The sequence below is a fragment of the Bombina bombina genome, chromosome 2 (assembly GCF_027579735.1).
Source record: "Bombina bombina isolate aBomBom1 chromosome 2, aBomBom1.pri, whole genome shotgun sequence".
Lineage (NCBI taxonomy): Eukaryota > Metazoa > Chordata > Amphibia > Anura > Bombinatoridae > Bombina > Bombina bombina.
Window position 1 is genome coordinate 1,418,575,700 of NC_069500.1, and position 22,609 is coordinate 1,418,598,308.

Below are 22,609 nucleotides of genomic sequence, written 5' to 3' on the forward strand. Positions count from 1 at the left end.
TTCTCCACAATGGTTATGGAGTACTTTCACAGTCGGATTTATAGGAGAATTTTAGGTTCTCCTTTGGCACAAAATAATGATAAATATGATTTTCTGCGTTTACTTAGGAGTATTTCTCTAAATACGATTGAAATACATAATTTTTACGCTGTATTTGGCGCACCTATGCGCCTTGGCGAGAGAGAATTGAGTAGGATAATTTTGCGCTCGTATTTGATGATTTTTGGTCGTAAATTGAGTTGATAAATAGGAGAATAAATCTGACAGAGTATTTATAGGCGCAAAAGTAGGAGCATTATGATGATAAATAGAGCCCTTAGAGTGCCTCCACCTAGTCAGAACTCACTCCAGTGTGCCCTTGTCTATCTCAGTCCTCTCACCATGCTTCTAATTACCCTTTCTCAACACCGACTCACTTGTACATAACTCCATCCTGCTATGAACCTCATCTTTTGAAGCCAGTCACTCGGCTTCCTCTACATTCTGTAGTTCCCAATTTACCCCTTTCCATACGTCCAATGTGACGGATTTTTCGTTGTGCGTACGCTTTGGAATTGGAACCTTAAATTAATTTGACTCAGAGGAACCAACTCAAATTAACTGTTTTATGTGATTCAGTTCTGAAGAACCAAATAACGATATAAATACACATGTGAATCGACTGGCTATACAGGATAGGGTTAAAACAGGTTAGAAATTGTAAGGTAAATGGTTATATCGCAACGGTGATTCTAATGTTTACAGGGATGGAGAGCGAGTTACATTTCTATGGGCAAGCTGAATCTGAGCAGAAGGAGGAAGGATAGAATTAGTTTTATGATAGGTAAGAATGGGGGGGTTGGAAATAAATTTTTACATTTGAAGAGTTATGTGGGGAATGCACAGTGAGGAGCATAAAGGGTAACTGCACAGAATAGGATTCAATTAGAGACGAGAAACATGATTAGTAATTTGCTGTAAGGAAATGGTTAATGTATGGTATGAAGTTATAATGAGGGGTAAGGGATGAAAGAGAGGTTAATATATTTATGGGGAGACTAATATTAGTATTGCAAGGGTTAATAGGAAAATGGAGTTAATAGTTAATAACGGATGGCATTGCAAGGGTTAATAAGAAAAGAGATTGAATTCAGTTTGTCAATATGTGCACTAAGGACAGTCAGTGCAGTTTTCATTTTAGAAGCTGTCTGTGCAGTGTCTTCAAGATGCAACATTGTATAGAAAACATCAACAGTGGCTGGGAATTTAAAATGCTTGTTTCTCCCATAGAGAATAAAAAACGCTAAAATAAGAGATTACCCACAACTATTAATGCTAACAAAACACGTATAGATTGCTGGGCATTGTCTTGTATTCTACAGCTGAAAGAGTTAAAGGGACAGTCAACACCAGAATTTTTGTTGTTTCTTATAATAGATAATCCCTTTATTACCCATTCCCCAGTTTTGCATAACCAACACAGTTATATTAATATACTTTTTACCTCTGTGATTACCTTGTATCTAAGCATCTTCAGACAGCCCCCTGATCACATGACATTTTATTTATTATCTATTGACTTTAATTTTAGTAAATTAGTGCAGTGTCTGCCACAATCCACGGGCGTGATCACAATGTTATCTATAGGGTTTACATGAACTAGCTCTCCCCTGTTGTGAAAAGCAAATAAAAAAGCATGTGATAAGAGGCAGCCTTCAAGGGCTTAGAAATTATCATATGAGCCTTCTTAGGTTTAGCTTTGAACTAAGAATACCAAGAGAACAAAGCAAAAATGGTGATAAAAGTCAAGTTGTTTAAAATTACATGTCCTATTTAAAACATGAAAGTTTCTTTTGGACTTGACTGTCCCTTTAAGAATAGAGCACCCTCCTTGCCTGGTGAGGTTATGACAGCTTGGGGGAGGCGCTATTGATGACGAGAAGAAAACTAAATATAGGAAGGAAGTTTCCTTTCCTTTATTTGATGTCTTTCTCAGCCACAACACGATTACCAGCTAGTGAGAGTGGAGGAGAATGGGAAAAGCATGGAGCACGTGACTGATCGTCTTTTTCCCGTTGAACCTAATAGGCATCATTCCTGTGCTGTTCCTTCCTGTACATCTGTTACTGATCATGTTTGTGTTTCACAGAATTATTATTTCCTTGGTTATGTGGCTTTAATAGTTGTAATCTTAGTTTCAAATGATGATAAAAAAACCAGCTAGTACAAGTAATTCATATTCACAGATACACAAAGCAAGTTATATGTTTAGGAGAGGTGACATTTGGTAACATTATGCTAAACAGAGGTACTTATCTGCTGGGAATATCATATCACCTTCTCATTTTAACCTCTACCTCTCAGAATGAATCTCTAGACTGTGCATAACACATTGCATCAGCTAACAGCAACTTGTCTCTATGAATAAATAAATAATAAAACAGTAGGAAAGTCCCCCATGCATCACAATCATGCCAGTTAAGTCACTCCCCTCACTGCTATTCCAGATCACAGTCTTACATTAGTGCAGCAGCAGCAAGCAGAGATGTCTCCCTCTCCCAGCATGGTCTGTCCCTGCATTATCCTTGTGTCACTGCTGACCTGCTGCCCACCAGGTGAGACCAGAGCAATATCTAATAGTGAGATCATTACAGCTGCTAGAGAACCTCTTATACTTTTTATAAGTACATTAGTAATGTGTTATGCACAGCTTGTTGTATAGGTCAGTGCAGTATATACTGTATATATGTCATGTATGTCACCTACACTTGTTACTGCACTGAGATTAGCTGCTCTTGTATTTATCATTTGTGCGGGTCACGTCATCAGGTTTTACATTCAGAAATTAACTCACTGTATGTTCAGCTGTTGCACAGTCATTACATAACACACTGTGTTTTTAAACAAGTTCCCTTTCACATCTCTATGACGCTTACATTGATTTGAGGCTTTTATAGAGGCTGAAGTAAATGCAGTGTGCAACCTGCTGCAAAGGAATTGCTTAAAGGGACACTGTACCCAAAAATGTTCTTTCGTGATTCAGATTGAGCATGAAATTTTAAGCAACTTTCTAATTTACTCCTATTATCAAATTTTCTTCATTCTCTTGGTATCTTTATTTGAAATGCAAGAATGTAAGTATAGATGCCGGCCCATTTTTGGTGAACAACCTGGGTTGTCCTTGCTGATTGGTGGATAAATTCATCCACCAATAAAAAAGTGCTGTCCAGAGTACTGAAACCAAAAAAAGCTTAGATGCCTTCTTTTTCAAATAATGATAGCAAAAGAACGAAGAAAAATTGATAATAGGAGTAAATTAGAAAGTTGCTTAAAATTGCATGCTCTTTCTGAATTACAAAAGAAAAAATTTGGGTTCAGTGTCCCTTTAATCAGTGTAGGAGCTCTTGTAACTCAGTCTATAACTGCTCACACCAAAGTTGATTTATTTGCAGCATTTACAGGTTAAAGAATTTGATTTTTATAGTCTCTCCAGTAAGTATTAGACACAAAATCAAGAATATATTTATCAAGGGTTATGTCTATGGGCAGCAAAACAAAGCAACATTACAGTTTAAATGCTTTTAAACATTTCTTATTAAACAAATCTTCTGCAATAGAGTGCTTTATTACTGATACATTCTCTCACTGCTAGACTGAGACATTACTGTACATAAAATTCAACTTGTAACAAGTGTGCATTTTACTTTTGTACATTGTGCTTAATGGGACATTATACACTCATTTTTTCTTTGCATAAATGTTTTGTAGATCTTTGCATAAAGTTTTTTTTTTTTTTTTTAATGTATAGTTTTGCTTATTTTTAACCCTTTGGCTGCAAAGCCATTTCCCACCTGGGTGCTAATATTTTATTTTTTTATTTTTGAAAACATTTTTTTTAACTTTTTTTTTTTTACAGACCCCCAAGACTTACACGGTTGGAAAGGTTAGGCGATTACCTTTCCAACAGTGCATCTTGGGGGTCTGTAGCTGCTTAGATGCCTGAGATACAGGCTTCTAAGCAGGATGCCCCCTCCTCCTATACTTAACATTGTTAAGTATAAATAAAGTTGCGCAGTGACATAATCACGTAATTGCGCATGATGTCACCGCGCATCACGTGAACCCCCGGCTATGCCTGTCACTCTAATAGTCATGATCGCCGGGGTAGGAGCAGTAAGGAGCCCCCAGATCTCCCTCAAGATCAAGGTGGGAGAGTGCTCATGACGGCTCTGAGCCGTCATTAGCACCAGAGTGAGAAACTCTGTGACGGCTCAGAGCCGTCATTAGCAATCAAAGGGTTAAATAACATTGCTCTGATTTTCAGACTCCTAACCAAGCCCCAAAGTTATAGGAGAATACCGTCAGATACCTAGTCCAGCTTGCTCCTGTTTGTGTAAAGGGTCTTTACATATGCAAAAAAAGTGGGAGGGGGGGGATTGTCTTATTTCCCACTTGCAGTGGGCTTTACAGCTGCCTTTTCAACAGAGCGAAACTTAGAGCTTCTAAGTAAGTTTTTAAACAGTTTTATACTGGATTTTTATATCAGTATCTGTGCATCTTATTCTTTATAGTAGTCTATTACATGCAGTTATATGAAAATGAGTCTATACTGTCCCTTTAACTCTCAACACAGTGTGAGCGCTGTGTTCTAAAACAAGCAGAGCACTGACTGCAAAGTTATGATTTTGATGTAACACAAACAGTTAATATGTAAAAATAAACTTCTTTGATACTTGAGTATCTTCTTTCTAGTATTTTCTGGTTTCTTATCCTAGAGCTCCCTCTACTGGTATGCACACAGTTTCTTTCCAATAGACATTATTAACCCCTTTGCTACCGGGAATTTCAGAGAAAAACTTGCACAAAGTACCTAAAGAATTTTTAGCATTTTTGCTATCGCTCCTTTTAAACAGAAATAGAGCCTTGTGTTTTTTTTAATTTACATAAGAAAACAATATACATTTTTAAGTATACAACCCACAGTATTAATCTGGGCTCATTTTGGTATATATGATGTCACTATTTGTCCGTGATATATGATCATATATATAAAAACCGAAATTGTTATCTTCACATAATTTCACACACTTTGGGTTTCTCACTGAAATTACTTACACACAACTACTGCAGTCATATGACAAATTGATGTGAAAGATTCTCTGGGATCCCCTTTGTTTTACCATTAGTTCTTGTCAATTAGAATGCCACTCATTGCAGCTGGGCGCCTTACTTGAAATTCCCAGCAGTGAAGGAGTTAATCAGGTAGCTTGTAAGGTTAATTTTTGATGCAGAGAAGAGATTACCGTCCTCCCTGATGATCCCACCCAAACAGATCTCTTCCCCCCCCCCACTGATCACCCCCATCATAGGTAACTTGTAGTGTTTTCTGTTTGTATCAGTAACATCCAAAGCAATAAGATCATTTTCAAATCTCTAACCCCATTTTAGCCATCTTGGGCCCATAGAGCTAAGTTCTGCATCAAACACAGGGAAGTTGTATTCATGCCGTGCAGCCATTCTTGTGGGTATTGCAGCAGGTTACTCACTGTTTGCTGAGACAAAGCAATAGGGTTCAAACATAATCCTCGTTGCCAATATGTAGTGTTTGTAAATCCAGGTGATTTAGTGATATATCCGACCCAGAGTCCATTTGTACAGCAACTCACACACTTTATTTCCTGGTTCCCCACTCTGACAACACTGTTCCCGCCCCTGCTTCTGTGTAACAATTATATACAGAGCACAGACTAGTAAGTAAACACTATATATTATAACATAGCACAGACAGACAGTCCGCCAGTAAAATTACTTCTCATCTGCCGTGTACTGATCCCTCCTCAACCCTCCCCTCTCCCACTAGTGGCGGCCATCTTAGGTACTGGCAGCTGTCTGCCAGTACCCAGTTTATATGTACTTTTTTTATATGTATTTATTAATTTCTGATTCAATTCAAAATTAAATGGTCATGCTTCATATCTAGCATGCAATTAAAATACTTCCCAAATTATTCCTTTTATCACATTTTCTTCATTCTCTTGGTATCCTTTGTGAAAGAGTACACCTAGGTAGACTCAGGAGCAGCAAGGCACTACTGGGAGCTAGTTGGTTATTGGTGGCTACACCTGAATCATGAAAGAAAATTTTTGGTTACAGTGTCCCTTTAAGTACACTAAGCAATTTTATAACATAACTTTAGTTTGAAGAAATGCTATCATATGGGAGAACAACACTATGAAACGCAATGTAATTTTTTGTGGCGTACCTAGTAAACAACAGTGAGGAAGTCATTATTTCCTAAATATTTCAAACACACATTTTTGGATGTGTCACTGTCCACCAATAAAGCTGTGGCTAATCATGCAGTGAGCGTATATCCCCTGTGGTTAATCATAGAGTGAGCGTATATCCCCTGTGGTTAATCTACCAGTGAGCGTATAGCCCTTGTGGTTAATCAGCCAGTGAGTTTATAGCCCTTGTGGTTAATCTACCAGTGAGTTTATAGCCCTTGTAGTTAATCAGCCAGTGAGCATAAGGCCCTTGTGGTTGATCAGCCAGTGAGCGTATAGCCCTTGTGGTTAATTAGCCAGTGAGTTTCTAGCCCTTGTGGTTAATCTACCAGTGAGTTTATAGCCCTTGTAGTTAATCAGCCAGTGAGTGTATAGCCCTTGTGGTTAATCAGCTATAGCCCTTGTGGTTGATCAGCCAGTGAGCATAAGGCCCTTGTGGTTGATCAGCCAGTGAGCATAAGGCCCTTGTGGTTGATCAGCCAGTGAGAGTATGGCCCTTGTGGTTGATCAGCCAGTGAGCGTATGGCCCTTTTGGTTGATCAGCCAGTGAGCGTATAGCCCTTGTGGTTAATCAGCCAGTGAGCGTATAGCCCTTGTGGTTAATCTACCAGTGAGCGTATAGCCCTTGTGGTTAATCAGCCAGTAAGTTTATAGCCCTTGTGGTTAATCATACAGTGAGCATATATCCCTTGTGGTTAATCATACAGTGAGCGTATATCCCTTGTGGTTAATCTACCAGTGAGTTTATAGCCCTTGTGGTTAATCTACCAGTGAGTTTATAGCCCTTGTAGTTAATTAGCCAGTGAGTGTATAGCCCTTGTGGTTAATCAGCTATAGCCCTTGTGGTTGATCAGCCAGTGAGCATAAGGCCCTTGTGGTTGATCAGCCAGTGAGCGTATGGTCCTTGTGGTTGATCAGCCAGTGAGCATATATACCTTGATTAGTACTGCACAAACATGACTTTGCTGAATATCTCAGATTCAAAATAAACTTAAAGGACCATTAAATACAGTATAATTGCATAATAAGACAATGCTATAGCACTTAATCTGAATTTTAAGTGAGCAGTATTTTTTTTGTTTCGTTTTTTTTCCGACAAATTTTAAAATGTATTTCAATTTGCCAGCCCCTGTATCATGTGACCAATATCAACCAATCACAGACTCATACGTATACACTGAACTCTTGCACATGCTCAGTAGGAGCCTCAGTGAGTATGAATATAAAAAGACTGTGCACAATTTGATGATGGAAGTAAATAGGATAATCCCTTAAAACTGCTGCTTTATCTGAATCGTGATAGTTTGATTTTAGTTTCCCTTTAACTTTTCATTACAAACAAATACTTGAAAGTGACAAAAACCCCTTGAACATAATGATCACTACTCACCATTGCTATAGTTTATCTTCCTGTGCCAGCTCTGTTCTCTTATTTAACCCTTTACAGGTGCCAGATAGTGAGGCTTGGCATCTTCACACTGGGCACTGCCATCTTGGATGTATATTTGTGACCATGACAGAATTGGTGCATATTCCCAGACCAGTGACATTGCTGCCTTTTTTATAGCTGTATCGTGGGCTTCAATAGTCAAACACAATACAAAGTGGGAGGTTCATATTTTTTGCAGTTTCTATGCACAATTTAAAAAGGTACATAACATATCTAAATATGCAGTAATGCAGAAATGATTCTCCTCTATACTGTGCACACTAACCTGCACAGTACAGCTGTAAATGTGCACAGCTTCTATAATCCAGCACAAGAATACATCAGCTACCAGATGGTGGTGTCCAGTATGTAGATCTTAACCAACCAGCACCTGTAAAGTGTAAAAAAAACTACTCTGAAAGGGATAAGAAAGTTAAAATTAAAGTTGCCCCGATTTAGATAGAACATGTAATTTTAAGACTGCTGAAAAAAGAATATTTACATTTCTTTCCTAAGATATGGTGAGTCCATGGCTTGAGTAATTACTGTTAGGAATATCACTCCTGACCAGCAGGAGGAGGCAAAGAGCACCACAGTTAAACTGCTAAGTATCACTCCTTTACCCACAACCCCCAGTCATTCTCTTTGCCTTCGGTGCATGGAGGAGGTGAAGTTTAGGTGTCTGAAGAAAAATGTAGATTTCATCTACAAGCAAGTTCTGGGCTATAGCCATATTCCATGTCATAGTAGTGGCTTTAAAGCAGTTAGGAACTTGTAAAGAGGTACTTGCTGTGTTTTCCTAACAATTGCTGCCCTAGTTTAGAAAGCCAGAGTTGGCTACTCTGTTCTTTCTTTTTCAAAGGTCTCTGTGAAGAACTGTGTCCTCTCATACCTTGTACCTGTCTACATGCCGGACAGCGGAGCAGGTAAGTGCTTTTTCTTCCAGTTGGGGAGACCATGCACTTAAAGGGATATTCCAGTCAAAATTTAAATGCACATTGATGAATTACATCTTTGAATAGAAACATGTTTGCAATATACATGTATTAGCAAAAATGCTTCAAGTACAAGTTATAACTGTTTTAATGTAAACATTTTTCTCTGCACGTACATGTGAGGCATAACGAGATATTCTCTGTGCACCAATATGTTAAATACTACGGATGCTCATGGAGCCAGTTGGGTTTGTATCCTGTCAGAAATTAACAAATTGAGTCATTACCAGATGATACAAGCACATTAGGCTCTCTGAGCAAATGCTCTGTTTAAGATGCTGGTGCACGGTGCATACTTAAATACACTTTTGAAACAGCTATAGTTTTTACTAGAAGCATTCTTGCTAATAGGTGTATATTGCAAAAATGCTTCTATTCAAAACTCAAATGCATCCATGTGGATTCCAATTTTGGCTGGAATGTCCCTTTAACAAATTGACTGCTTTTTTATTGGGACATACCGTGGATAGTCCTGTTGTATGGGTTACACTGGGGAATAAAGCAGGCACTGTAGCATGTGTGAGACTAACATTTAAACTCTTTTAAAAAGAAAGGGTAACATTTTTTTATTAGGATTTATTTTCTGACACACATTTACTTGATAAAACAATACAAGTTTAAACTGAAAGTAAGGCTGAATTTTCTATTTCAGCAGCTTATTCATTTCCCCTTTGCTTTAAAATAAAACGATGCAACATTTTAAACTGTCCGGTTTGAAAAAATGGTTATTTCTGGTACTCAGTGTACCAGGAAGCTATTTTTAGTGCCTCTCTGTGTCGCAGCAAAAATTTGAGCTCGGCAGTTGCGGTCACATGACCGGCTTTATTTCAGAAAGTTTCTGAGGAAAAAGTGGGTGATCCAGTCTTAATTGGTAGCGGTAAGGCACCTCAGTAATTGAGATGTGGGGTTGCCTGAGTGGTATTTTAGAAGTTTATTTGATGTTTATTAAATGTTTTTTTCTTAAAGGGACACTGTACCCAAAAATTTAATTTCGTGATTCAGATTGAGCATGACATTTTATGCAAATTTCGAATTTACTCCTATTATCAAATTTTCTTCATTCTCTTGGTATCTTTATATGAAATGCAAGAATGTAAGTTTAGATGCCGGCCCATTTTTGGTGAACAACCTGGGTTGTCCTTGCTGATTGGTGCATAAATTCATCCACCAATAAAAAAGTGCTGTCCAGAGTACTGAAACCAAAAAAAAGCTTAGATGCCTTCTTTTTCAAATAATGATAGCAAGAGAACGAAGAAAAATTGATAATATGAGTAAATTAGAAAGTTGCTTAAAATTGCATGCTCTTTCTGAATTACAAATGAACAAATTTGGGTTCAGTGTCCCTTTAACTTTTCTCACATAATTTTAGCTGGCGATCGATCCTAATTTGGGATAAAATTTAAAGTGTATTTTTTCCTTGGCTTATTTTAATTGAATATTAAAATCTTTGAAACTTATCTGTACGAGTTTATTTACTGATTCACATGTCTGATATAGAGCAAGAGCCTGCTGTCATGAAGTCATGCTTATTATGTTTAGATGCACAAATTGCAGCTGCTATGCAATTTTGTTCTTCATGTGTCAAGAAAACCTTGCAAAATAAAGGTAACATTTTTGAGCCTAATGTCTCTCAGGATGATGCTGTTAAAATAATACCTCAGCTTTCTCCTGCTACGTCCCAAGCCTCAATGGCATCACATTCAGTGCCCTGCGGTTCCACTAACTCCTAGTAGAGTTTATTTAAAAGCAGAAATTGCTGCTCAGGTATCTTTAGCGTTATCTGCTGCATTAGCTGCCATTTACAGGGAAACCGCAAGACGAAAGCTAGAAATTCAGAAAGTAAGGTGCCTGTCCTCAGTTCTGCTTCCCCAATTGCCCTTTCTCATAAGTCTGATGAGGAAGATTCAGTGGGACTTTCTGAGGGTGAAATCTCAGATTCGGACAGTATAATTCCTTTCTTCTGAGATTGAGGTGGTATCCTTCAGATTTAAGCTTGAACAGCTTTGCGTATTGTTAAAGGAGGTTTTAGCTACTTTAGGTGACTCCAATACCCCTGTCGTTGTCACTCCTAAGAAATCAAGTAAACTTAATAGTTTCTTTGATGAACCTTCCACTTTGGAGGTTTTTCCTGTTCTGGATTGTGCTAGGGAGATTATCTCACAGGAATGGGTGAAACCAGGGGTGTCTTATTACCTGTCTCCCATTTTAAGAAAATGTTTCCTGTCGAGGAGTCCATTAAAGACCCTTGGTATACTGTACCCAAAGTTGAAGGGGCCATTTCCACTCTGGCTAAGAGAACTACTATTCCTATTGAGGATAGTTGTTCTTTTAAGGATCCAATGGAAAAGAAGCTGGAGGCTTATTTGAAAAAGATTTATGTTCATCAAGGTCTCCAATGGCAACCTGTGGTGTGTATCGCCACCGTGACTAGTGCGGCATCTTATTGGTCCGACGCCTTGTCTGATTCTCTTCAAGTAGAGACTTCCTTGGATGAAATTCAGGATAGGATTAAAGCTCTTAAGTTGGCCAATTTCTTTATTGCAGATGCCATTTTACAGGTTGTAAGACTAGGAGCTAAAACTTCTAGTTTCGCTGTACTAGCCCGCAGGGTGTTATGATTGAAATACTGGTCTGCGGACGTTTTCTCTAAAGTCAAGCTTCTGGCAATTCCTTAAAAGGGCAAAACCTTGTTTGGACCCGGTTTGGCAGAAATTATCTCTGATATTACGGGTGGAAAAGGGTCATTTCTACCTCCAAGATAAGAAGAATTGGCCTAAAGAATGTCCAAGAATTTCCGTTCCTTTCGTAACTTCAGAGGAAAGCCTTCCCCTTTTTCCAAGCAGGAACAATCCAAGTCTTCTTGGAAACCTAATTAGTCTTGGAACAATAGGAAACAATCAAAGAAACGCACAGCTGATTCCAAATCAGCATGAAGGGTTTGCCCCCAATCCAGGATCGGATCAGGTGGGGGCAGACTTTGTCAGTTCTCTCAAGCCTGGATATGAGATGTCCCAGATCCCTTGACTATGCGCTCCATTCTTCCTTTAGTACAAGAGGGTCAGTTCATGACAACCATAGACCTAAAGGATGCGTATCTTCATGTTCCTATTCACAGATACCATCACAGATTCCTGAGATTTGCCTTTCTGGAAAACATTTCCAGTTTATGGCCCTTCCATTTGGTCTAGCCATGGCTCCCAGAATTTTTTCAAAGGTTCTGGGTTATTTTTGGCAGTGATCCTTTCTTGTGGAATTGCTGTGGCACCCTACCTGGACAACATATTGGTTCAGGTGCCATCTTTTCAACAAGCAAAATCTCACACAGAGATATTGTTGTCTTCTCTTCATTCCCACGGATGGAATGTGAATCTGGAAAAAAGCTCCCTTTCCCCTGCTACAAGAGTAGTGTTCTTAGGGACCATAATAGATTCTTTATTGATGAAGATTTTTCTGACAGAGGTCAGGAAAACAAAATAATTTCCTCTTGCCTCTCACTTCAGGCTACTACTCATCCTTCAGTGGCTCAATGTATGGAGGTAATCGGTCTGATGGTGACTTTTATGGACATCATTCCTTTTGCTCGATTCCATTTGAGAGCTCTCCAGTTGTGCATGCTCAGACAATGGAATGGCGACCATGCGGATCTATCTCAGAGAATAGAGTTAGATTAGTTGCCAAGGGATTCTCTCCCATAGTGGATTTCTCAGGAACATCTGTCTCAGGGCACATGCTTTCGGAGACCTTCCTGGGTGATCGTGACCACATACGCCAGCCTGCTGGGCTGGGGAGCAGACTGGAACTCGTTAAAAGCTCAGGGCCTTTGGACTCAGGAGGAGTCTGCTCTTCCCATCAACATATTGCAGTTGAGGGCAATTTGCAGTGCTCTATTGGCTTGGCCTCAGTTGTCAGCCAAGTTTATCAGGTTCCAGTCAGACAACATAACCTCTGTGGCTTACATCAATTACCAGGGAGGAACTTGGAGTTCCTTAGCCATGAAGGAGGTTACTTGGATTCTTCAGTGGGCAGAGACCCACAATTGCTGTTTATCTGCCATCCACATTCCAGGAGTAGACAACTGGGAAGCGGATTTTCTGAGCAGACAGACTTTTCCTTAGTTCTTAAATCGGGGGTGCCTGAGTTAGATCTGATGGCATCTTATCAGAACGCCAAGCTTCCAAGGTACGGTTCAAGGTCAAGAGATCCGCAGGTTGTTCTGATAGATGCTCTGGCGGATCCTTGGGTTTTCAGGTTGGCATACCTGTTTCCTCAGTTTGCTCTCCTTCCACGAGTCATTGCTCGTATCAAACAGGAGATGGCGTTGGTGATTCTAAAAGCCCCTGCGTGAACTTGCAGGATCTGGTTTGCAGACCTAGTGGAGATGTCATCTCTCCCACCTTGGAAACTACCTCTGAGGAAGGACCTCCTGATTCAGGGTCCCTTTCTTCATCTAAATCTCATTTCTCTGAAGCTGACTGCTTAGAGATTGAACTCTTAATTCTTTCTAAGTGTGTTTTTTTTCTCAGTCGGTCATTGAGACCATGATTCAGGCTCGCAAGCCTGTTACTAGAAAGATTTACCATAAGATATGTCATAGATATCTTTATTGGTGTGAATCCAAGGACTACTCTTGGAGTAGAATTAAAATTCCTAAAATTTTATCTTTTCTTCAGGAAGGCCTGGAGAAGGGATTGTCAGTCAGTACCCTGAAGGGTCAGATTTCTGCTTTATCAGTTTTACTACATAAACGTTTGTCGGATGTGCCAGATGTGCAATCTTTTTGTCAGGCCTTGGTCAAAATCAGGCCTGTCTTTAAGTCTGTTGCTCCTCCTTTGAGCCTTAACCTTGTTCTTAAAGTTTTACAGCTGGCTCCGTTTGAGCCATTGCATTCCATAGACATTAAGTTGTTATCTTGGAAGGTTTTGTTTCTTGTTGCTATCTTTCAGGACTCTCAGCTCTGCAGTGGGATTCCCCTTATCTTATTTTTCATGCCGATAAGGCGGTTCTTCATACTAAGTTAGGTTTCCTTCCTAAGGTTGTTTCTAATAGAAATATCAATCAGGAAATTGTTGTTCCCTCTCTGTGTCCTAATCTTTCTTCTTTAAAAGAACGTTTGTTACACAATTTGGATGTTGTACGTGCTCTTAAATTCTACTTACAGGCGACTAAGGATTTTCGCCAATGCTCTGCCCTTTTTGTCTGTTTCTCTGGGAAACGTAAAGGTCAGAGAGCTACTGCTACTACTCTTTCTTTTTGGTTACGAAGTATAATTCGTTTGGCTTATGATACTGCTGGACAACAGCCTCCTGAGAGAATTACAGCTCATTCCACAAGAGCTGTTTCCTCTTCTTGGGCTTTCAAAAATCAAGCTTCTGTGGAACCAATTTGCAAGGCTGCAACTTGGTCTTCTCTACATACTTTTTCAAAATTTTACAAATTTAATACTTTTGCCTTGGCTGAGGCTTCTTTTGGGAGGAAGGTTCTTCAAGCGGTGGTGCCTTCTGTTTAGGACTGCCTGTCTTGTCCCTCCCTATTTATCAGTGTCCTTTAGCTTGGGTATTGGTTCCCAACAGTAATTACTCAAGCTGTGGACTCACCATATCTTAGGAAAGAAAAACAAAATTTATGCTTACCTGATAAATTTCTTTCTTTCCAGATATGGTGAGTCCACGGCCCCACCCTTTATTTTAAGACAGTTGTTCTTTTGACTATAACACCTTGTGTTACTCCTTTTTCTCCATTTCCCTTCAGTCGAATGACTGGGGGTTGTGGGTAAGGGAGTGATACTTAGCAGTTTAACCGTGGTGCTCTTTGCCTCCTCCTGCTGGCCAGGAGTGATAGTCCCAACAGTAATTATTCAAGCCGTGGACTCACCATATCCGGACATAAATAAATTTATCAGGTACGCATAAATTGTGTTTATCCTTCACTACTGTGAGCTAGCTGGTGATTGATGGCTACACTCATTTGTCTCTTGTCATTGGCTGGCTATATGTCTTTAGCTAGTTCCCAGTAGTGTATTGCTGCTCCTTCAGCAAACGATACCTAGAGAATGTAGCAAATTTGATAGCAGAAGTAAATTGATAATGGGTGAACTCTGATTCATTTTGGGTTTTATGTCTCTTGAAGAGAGCTGCAAACACAGGAGGAAATTTATCAGGGTGAGCAGTAACCATTAGACTTGTGCTGCCAAAAATGTTTTACTTTTGTACAAAAGTTTTGAAACGAATATTTGGGGAAATTCTTTTCCTCAAATATTTGTTGGCTGCACTAATCGGTATTTGTTTAGTTAAAATTAAACTAATACTGAATTTTAGTTAAACATTGAAATTTTGTTTTCGTTAATACCCATTCCTCCCAGAAGATAGCGCCCCCAAACAAGTAATATCCCTAGGTGCCTCATCAAATTGCTGACAACATACTAAAAGGGCGACTTGATCACCCTGCATCCTACTCTGTTGACACCTCTTTTAAGAAGCAGCGGACCAGGGCCCAATTCCAGTCTGGCGCTAAGTTCCAGAAGCCCGGATAGGCCAGCAAGGTTTTGCTTCATAGTTATAATGGGGAGTTACAGACGAAAAGGATTGCGGTACAGCTAAACCGACAAGACTCGTAATGGCTGCGTTGCTGTTTTAACGCTGAAATTACAATTTTTTTGAGCGTTAAAACACGAACGCACAACTTGTAATCTACCTAATATAAAGGTCTTAACCTGATTAAAGGGTATAATATAAAGCTTAACTTTTATTCTAAATATAATTAAAAAGGAGAGTAATAAAACACTATTAAAATGCATGAAAAGAAAATATATTTACAGAGGCTTTGGTGATCCAAATATCAATGTATACCTTAAATACGATAACATTTTAACATCCTATAATCAGACAAGTACAATATGTGTGTGTGTTAAATTAAAGAAAACATAGCAAAGACCATGCTGTGTTAATGAATTGTCACCTGCAGTACAGTGTGCTAGCAGCCAGCAGTTTGGCACTTATGGGAATCACAAGCCCCAGGTATAAATGGTCTAAAATACTTTATGATCTAAATATGTAAAGGTTAGAGGAGAAAAGGGGAAGAGGTTACATGATAGAAATCTTCAAATATGTGAAGGGACTTAAAATGGAAGCAGAACGTATTGCTCCTCCAAAAAAGCAATACCAAAACAAGGGGCCACATTATTAAATGGACATGAAACCCACAATTTGATTCAGATTTGATTCAGACAGAGAATACAATTTTAAACAACTTTCCAATTTATTTCTATTTTATAATTTGCTTAATTCTCTTGGTATCCTTTGTTGAGGAAGCAGCAATGCAGTCCTTGGAGCTAGCTGAACACAAGATGAGCCAATAACATGAGGCATATATGTGCAATTGCCAATCAGCAGCTCCTTAGCCTATCTAGGTATCCGTTTTTAACAAAGGATATTAATAGAACAAGACAAACTTACTTACTAATAGAAGTAAATTGGAAAGTTGTTTAAAATTGGGTTTCATCTTCCTTTAAGTTAGAGGGTAGCAGATCAGGAGAAGGGTGGTGGATTTATGAAATAAACTTCTAATAGAGGAAGTAAACGCAGAAACTGTAGAATTAATGTAAAAAAATGCCTGGGACATGCATAAAGCTATCCTAAGAAATTAGTAACGTGTAATATGGGTAGACTTGATGGGGCTTTTGCTTCTTGTGTACCGTCAAATTCTATTCTGTTTTTTGGTACACATGCAAGTACACACACACACACACACGTGCGCGCGCATGCACACGTATACGCAGACATATATATATATATATATATATATATATATATATATATATATTCATACTGTACACATATATACACACACACAAACTGACAGATACCTGGCTACTAGATTTTGAAGATATTTTCCTAAAACTGGTGTGTGAGCTTAGATATCTGAGGTCTCTGTATATACTAGTAGCTATTGATCCAAAACTGCTGAAATATGTTTTTAATTTGTTGGAAAAATTTAGTTGCAGGTAACAAAGTGACCACATACAACATAACGGCCCAGATAGGCTCCTCGGTGCTCCTTCCCGGACCAGACATAGAAATCAACGAGAACATGTACCTTGAACTTAAGAAGCCCGGTGGTCATCCTGATTGGCTGGCGTTTTTCCATGGTTTACCTACAGTACATGATAATTACACCACCCGTGGTGAATATTTACAGAACGGTAGCTTCATTCTGAGGAACCTGACAAAGGAAGACAGTGGGGAGTATTTACAAGAAGTCAACACTAAATTATTGGCCAGGATCAACCTCATAGCCCTGGGTGAGTTTTTTTGTCTGCCAACTCAAGAAATATATTTATATAATGTTCATCGCTGAGTGGGTATCTCCTATTAATGTCATTTTTTTTTATTTTTTATTGAGGTTCATTTAGAGGTATACAATGTTACACAAATAGATTCTCATGTCACATGAGATAAGATATCAGTTTTACAGAAGGTACTAACAATAAAAAAAATGGATTATAAAAGACACAAAGTTAATAATATATGTACCATGTGAACATTATATAAATGCAATGTCAGTCACCTAGGGACCTTCTAAATGACACAATAAGACATTCTTGGACCTTCAAACGTAAGCGAAAATATTTAAGGAAAAGAAGGTAATTTCAACCCTAAGAGACCACTCTCAAATGATAAACCTCATTTATAATACTTTATATTATCCTGTATAGCAAATAAACTTAAAACATCTTTCTTATAACTCAATTGGCCACTATTGGACCTAATCTAGATATTAACTCAAGGTAGGGAAAAAACAAGGAAAGAGAAAGCTATTTAGCATATTCTATTAGTAGGTAATATTAAAAGTTGTGGAGGTGCGGCATTGGCAAGAGAAGCCGCATATTTAACCCTCCTATACTAGGAGGTATATTAAGGTGGGGGGGGGGGGGGAGGTAGTAGTATGGAGATGAAAATCAACATATATGAACAGAGCACTAAATCTGTGTTGAGAGTTTCAAGGGCACATGAATTATTAGAGGGTAAATAGGAACAGGGTAATTGTATGGTGGGTCAATGCTATGTCCTGTGTAAAGAAGCCTAGAGACCTTAAGATGATAGCTTCTATACTAGGTAAATAGTTATTTTATAGTGCCATCATGAGGGGAACTGTACATATTAGCACCAGAGGAGGTCCAGCCTCCCCCAGTACTTTTTCCTAACATTTTAGCCGTCTATTATAAAGATCCCATGTATGAAATTGAGTGCCTAGCTTATGCAACTGTTTCTCTAACTCCACCATACACATACATTGCTTTAAACAGAGTAAAGGTGACATCCACCAATTTAATGGATCTTCCATTGGCACTTAGGGATAAAGTATGAAATAGTCTATGCAGGTTTAAGACAAAATATAAGTAGGTAGATGCAAGGGTAGTTTGAGTGTAATACTGACAATTAGGGAAAGCAAATATCCCAAAAAAGGAGCAACAAGGTGATGTATAGTGACATTATACCTGTTTCTAAACCGATACATGCAATATAGTATGATCTTTGTTAGTACTAGGGGAAAGATGGATATAGCTAGACTGTAGTAAAAAGAGAGAAAAACATAATTTATGCTTATCTGATAAATTTATTTCTCTTGTAGTGTATCCAGTCCACGGATCATCCATTACTTGTGGGATATTCTACTTCCCAACAGGAAGTTGCAAGAGGATCACCCACAGCAGAGCTGCTATATAGCTCCTCCCCTCACTGCCATATCCAGTCATTCGACCGAAACAAGCCGAGAAAGGAGAAACCATAGGGTGCAGTGGTGACTGTTTAATTAAAATTTAGACCTGCCTGAAAAGGACAGGGCGGGCCGTGGACTGGATACACTACAAGAGAAATAAATTTATCAGGTAAGCATAAATTATGTTTTCTCTTGTTAAGTGTATCCAGTCCACGGATCATCCATTACTTGTGGGATACCAATACCAAAGCTAAAGTACACGGATGATGGGTGGGACAAGGCAGGAGCTTAAACGGAAGGAACCACTGCTTGTAGAACCTTTCTCCCAAAAACAGCCTCCGAAGAAGCAAAAGTATCAAATTTGTAAAATTTGGAAAAAGTATGAAGGGAAGACCAAGTTGCAGCCTTGCAAATCTGTTCGACAGAGGCCTCATTTTTAAAGGCCCAGGTGGAAGCCACAGCTCTAGTAGAATGAGCTGTAATCCTTTCAGGAGGCTGCTGTCCAGCAGTCTCATAGGCTAAACGGATTATACTCCGAAGCCAAAAAGAAAGAGAGGTTGCCAAGGCCTTCTGACCTCTCCTCTGTCCAGAGTAAACAACAAACAGGTTAGATGTTTGGCGAAAATCTTTAGTTGCCTGTAAGTAAAACTTCAAGGCACGGACTACGTCTAGATTATGCAAAAGACGTTACTTCTTTGAAGAAGGATTAGGACATAATGATGGAACAACAATCTCTTGATTGATATTCTTGTTAGAAACCACCTTAGGTAAAAACCCAGGTTTTGTACGCAGAACAACTTTATCTGAATGAAAGATCAGATAAGGAGAATCACAATGTAAGGCAGATAACTCCGAGACTCTTCGAGCCAAGGAAATAGCCATCAGAAAAAGAACTTTCCATGAAAGAAGTTTGATATCAATTGAATGAAGGGGTTCAAACGGAACCCCTTGAAGAACTTTAAGAACCAAGTTTAAGCTCCATGGAGGAGCAACAGGTTTAAACACAGGCTTAATTCTAACTAAAGCCTGACAAAATGCCTGAACGTCTGGAACTTCTGCCAGACGCTTGTGTAAAAGAATAGACAGAGCAGAAATCTGTCCCTTTAAAGAACTAGCTGATAATCCTTTGTCTCTTGGAGGAAGGACAATATCCTAGGAATCCTAACCCTACTCCATGAGTAATTCTTGGATTCACACCAATGAAGATATTTACGCCATATCTTGTGGTAAATTTTCCTGGTGAAAGGCTTTCGTGCCTGTATTAAGGTATCAATTACTGACTCGGAGAAGCCACGCTTTGATAGGATCAAGCGTTCAATCTCCATGCAGTCAGTCTCAGAGAAAGTAGATTTGGATGATTGAAAGGACCTTGTATTAGAAGGTCTTGTCTCAGAGGCAGAGTCCATGGTGGAAAGGATGACATGTCCACTAGGTCTGCATACCAGGTCCTGCGTGGCCACGCAGGCGCTATCAATATCACTGATGCTCTTTCCTGTTTGATTTTGGCAATCAGACGAGGGAGCAGAGGAAACGGTGGAAACACATAAGCCAGGTTGAAGAACCAAGGTGCTGCTAGAGCAACTATCAGTGCCGCTTCTGGGTCCCTGGACCTGGATCCGTAACAAGGAAGCTTGGCATTCTGGCGAGATGCCATGAGATCCAATTCTGGTTTGCCCCAACGGAGAACCAATTGAGCAAACACCTCCGGATGGAGTTCCCATTCCCCCGGATGAAAAGTCTGACGACTTAGAAAATCCGCCTCCCAGTTCTCTACACCTGGGATATGGATCGCTGACAGGTGGCAAGAGTGAGTCTCTGCCCAGCGAATTATCTTGGAGACTTCTGACATTGCTAGGGAACTCCTGGTTCCCCCTTGATGGTTGATGTAAGCCACAGTCGTGATGTTGTCCGACTGAAATATGATGAACCTCAGTGTTGCTAGCTGAGGCCAAGCCAGAAGAGCATTGAATATTGCTCTTAACTCCAGAATATTTATTGGGAGGAGTTTCTCCTCCTGAGTCCATGAACCCTGAGCCTTCAGGGAATTCCAGACTGCACCCCAACCTAGAAGGCTGGCATCTGTTGTTACAATTGTCCAATCTGGTCTGCGAAAGGTCATACCCTTGGACAGATGGGCCCGAGATAACCACCAGAGAAGAGAATCTCTGGTTTCCTGATCCAGATTTAGTAGAGGGGACAAATCTGTGTAATCCCCATTCCACTGACAGAGCATGCATAATTGCAGCGGTCTGAGATGCAGGCACGCGAATGGCACTATGTCCATCGCCGCTACCATTAAGCCGATTACTTCCATGCACTGAGCCACCGTGGGGCGCGGAATGGAGTGAAGAACACTGCAAGCATTTAGAAGTTTTGATAACCTGGACTCCGTCAGGTAAATTTTCATTTCTACAGAATCTATTAGAGTCCCTAGGAAGGAAACCCTCGTGAGAGGAGATAGAGAACTCTTTTCTTCATTCACTTTCCATCCATGCGACCTCAGGAATGCCAGAACTATCTCTGTATGAGATTTGGCAATTTGAAAGCTTGACGCCTGTATCAGGATATCGTCCAGGTAAGGAGCCACCGCTATGCCTCGCGGTCTTAGGACCGCCAGAAGTGAGCCCAGAACCTTTGTAAAAATTCTTGGGGCTGTAGCCAACCCGAATGGAAGAGCTACAAATTGGTAATGCCTGTCTAGAAAGGCAAACCTCAGGAACTGATATTGATTCTTGTGAATCGGAATGTGAAGGTAGGCATCCTTTAAGTCCACTGTGGTCATGTACTGACCCTCTTGGATCATGGGTAAAATGGTTCGAATTGTTTCCATCTTGAATGACGGAACTCTGAGGAATTTGTTTAGGATCTTTAAATCCAAAATTGGTCTGAAGGTTCCCTCTTCAAGAGAATGACTGGATATGGCAGTGAGGGGAGGAGCTATATAGCAGCTCTGCTGTGGGTGATCCTCTTGCAACTTCCTGTTGGGAAGGAGAATATCCCACAAGTAATGGATGATCCGTGGACTGGATACACTTAACAAGAGAAATTATATTTATTAATTTCTCCTATTTATATCCCACCTACTGGGTATGGGCCCTATACCCAGCAATGGTGTTTCTAATCCGCTAGCAGAAATCTATGGTTAGAGGAAAAGAAATACAGTAAATTCTATTAATTTAAACCATACTAAATAAACAGGATAATATATCATAAATAAGATCCAGCTATTTAGGGAGTACAAATAAGAAAATATAATTACTCCAGTGGCATAATGGGGACAAAAAAGACCAATGTAGCAAGCCTCATCTTTAACTCCTATATAGCTCTAAAACTAAGGCAGTATAGGTAGGGGAATGAACAATGTCTATGTATAGTGTAAATATCAGAAAGGAGGAAAGCTATCAAAAATAAATACCAGATAACGATTGCAGATGCCTGAGGAGTATTTCTGATGTTCCCAACGATGCCCAGAATCTGTGCTCATTAATATATTTATGGGGAACAAGTCTCACTTCCTAAGACAGGGAGTCCCGAGGAAGATAAGAATCAGTCATTTAGGCTGCAAAATCACACAGGTTTGCCGTGTAGTTCAAGTTATAACTGAACTGTGACTCTCCTCTAGTGGATATGAATGGCTATTGCATCCTCTAGCAGGCTGTTATATTGTGAATCTAACACACAAGGCATAGATAGATAATATACCTAAAAAAACAATTGAACAGTGTAATAATCATTTGTGGAGTGTATAACTTGAAGTCAAACAATTGGATATATTGGACGGCAATGTCAGTGAAATCTTTTATACATCTCTAGTAATTGCAGGCTAAGCTAAATGGCAGTAAAGGACAGTTTCTCAAATATAACAAGTATAAGGACCTGAACTATCATAAATGGTATTGAGTTGTAGGAGCAGCATAGAAACAGCAATACACAAAAAAAAGATAAAACTGCATCACACTCATATTGGGAAGAACCAGTCTTAGCATCAGACTCCTTGGTCTTCATGTGTAGAGGATATATAGCAGTAAGAGTCCAGAACATTCCAAACAAAAAAATACAAATTTCCCTAGGGACTTAAAACATTGCAGACAGTCAATAACTATGGTAATATTCGTATTGATATAGCTAATACACGCTAGAGTTTATTCATCCTATACCTAACTTCTGGTTTGTTACCTTAACCCTGAAGCACAAATCCACTAACC

General features: G+C 39.4%; 1 protein-coding gene across 1 annotated transcript in view; it reads left to right on the forward strand.

Annotated features, from left to right (window-relative positions):
• Window positions 1-1,978: 1,978 nt before the first annotated feature.
• The window catches only part of LOC128647591 (uncharacterized), a 45,020-nt gene continuing 24,389 nt past the window's right edge, over window positions 1,979-22,609 (forward strand). The window contains exons 1-2 of the mRNA XM_053700346.1: window positions 1,979-2,594; window positions 16,684-16,986. Of these exons, the coding sequence (XP_053556321.1) occupies window positions 2,525-2,594; window positions 16,684-16,986 (373 nt within the window). The 5' untranslated portion in view covers window positions 1,979-2,524. The remainder of the gene's footprint in view (window positions 2,595-16,683; window positions 16,987-22,609) is intronic.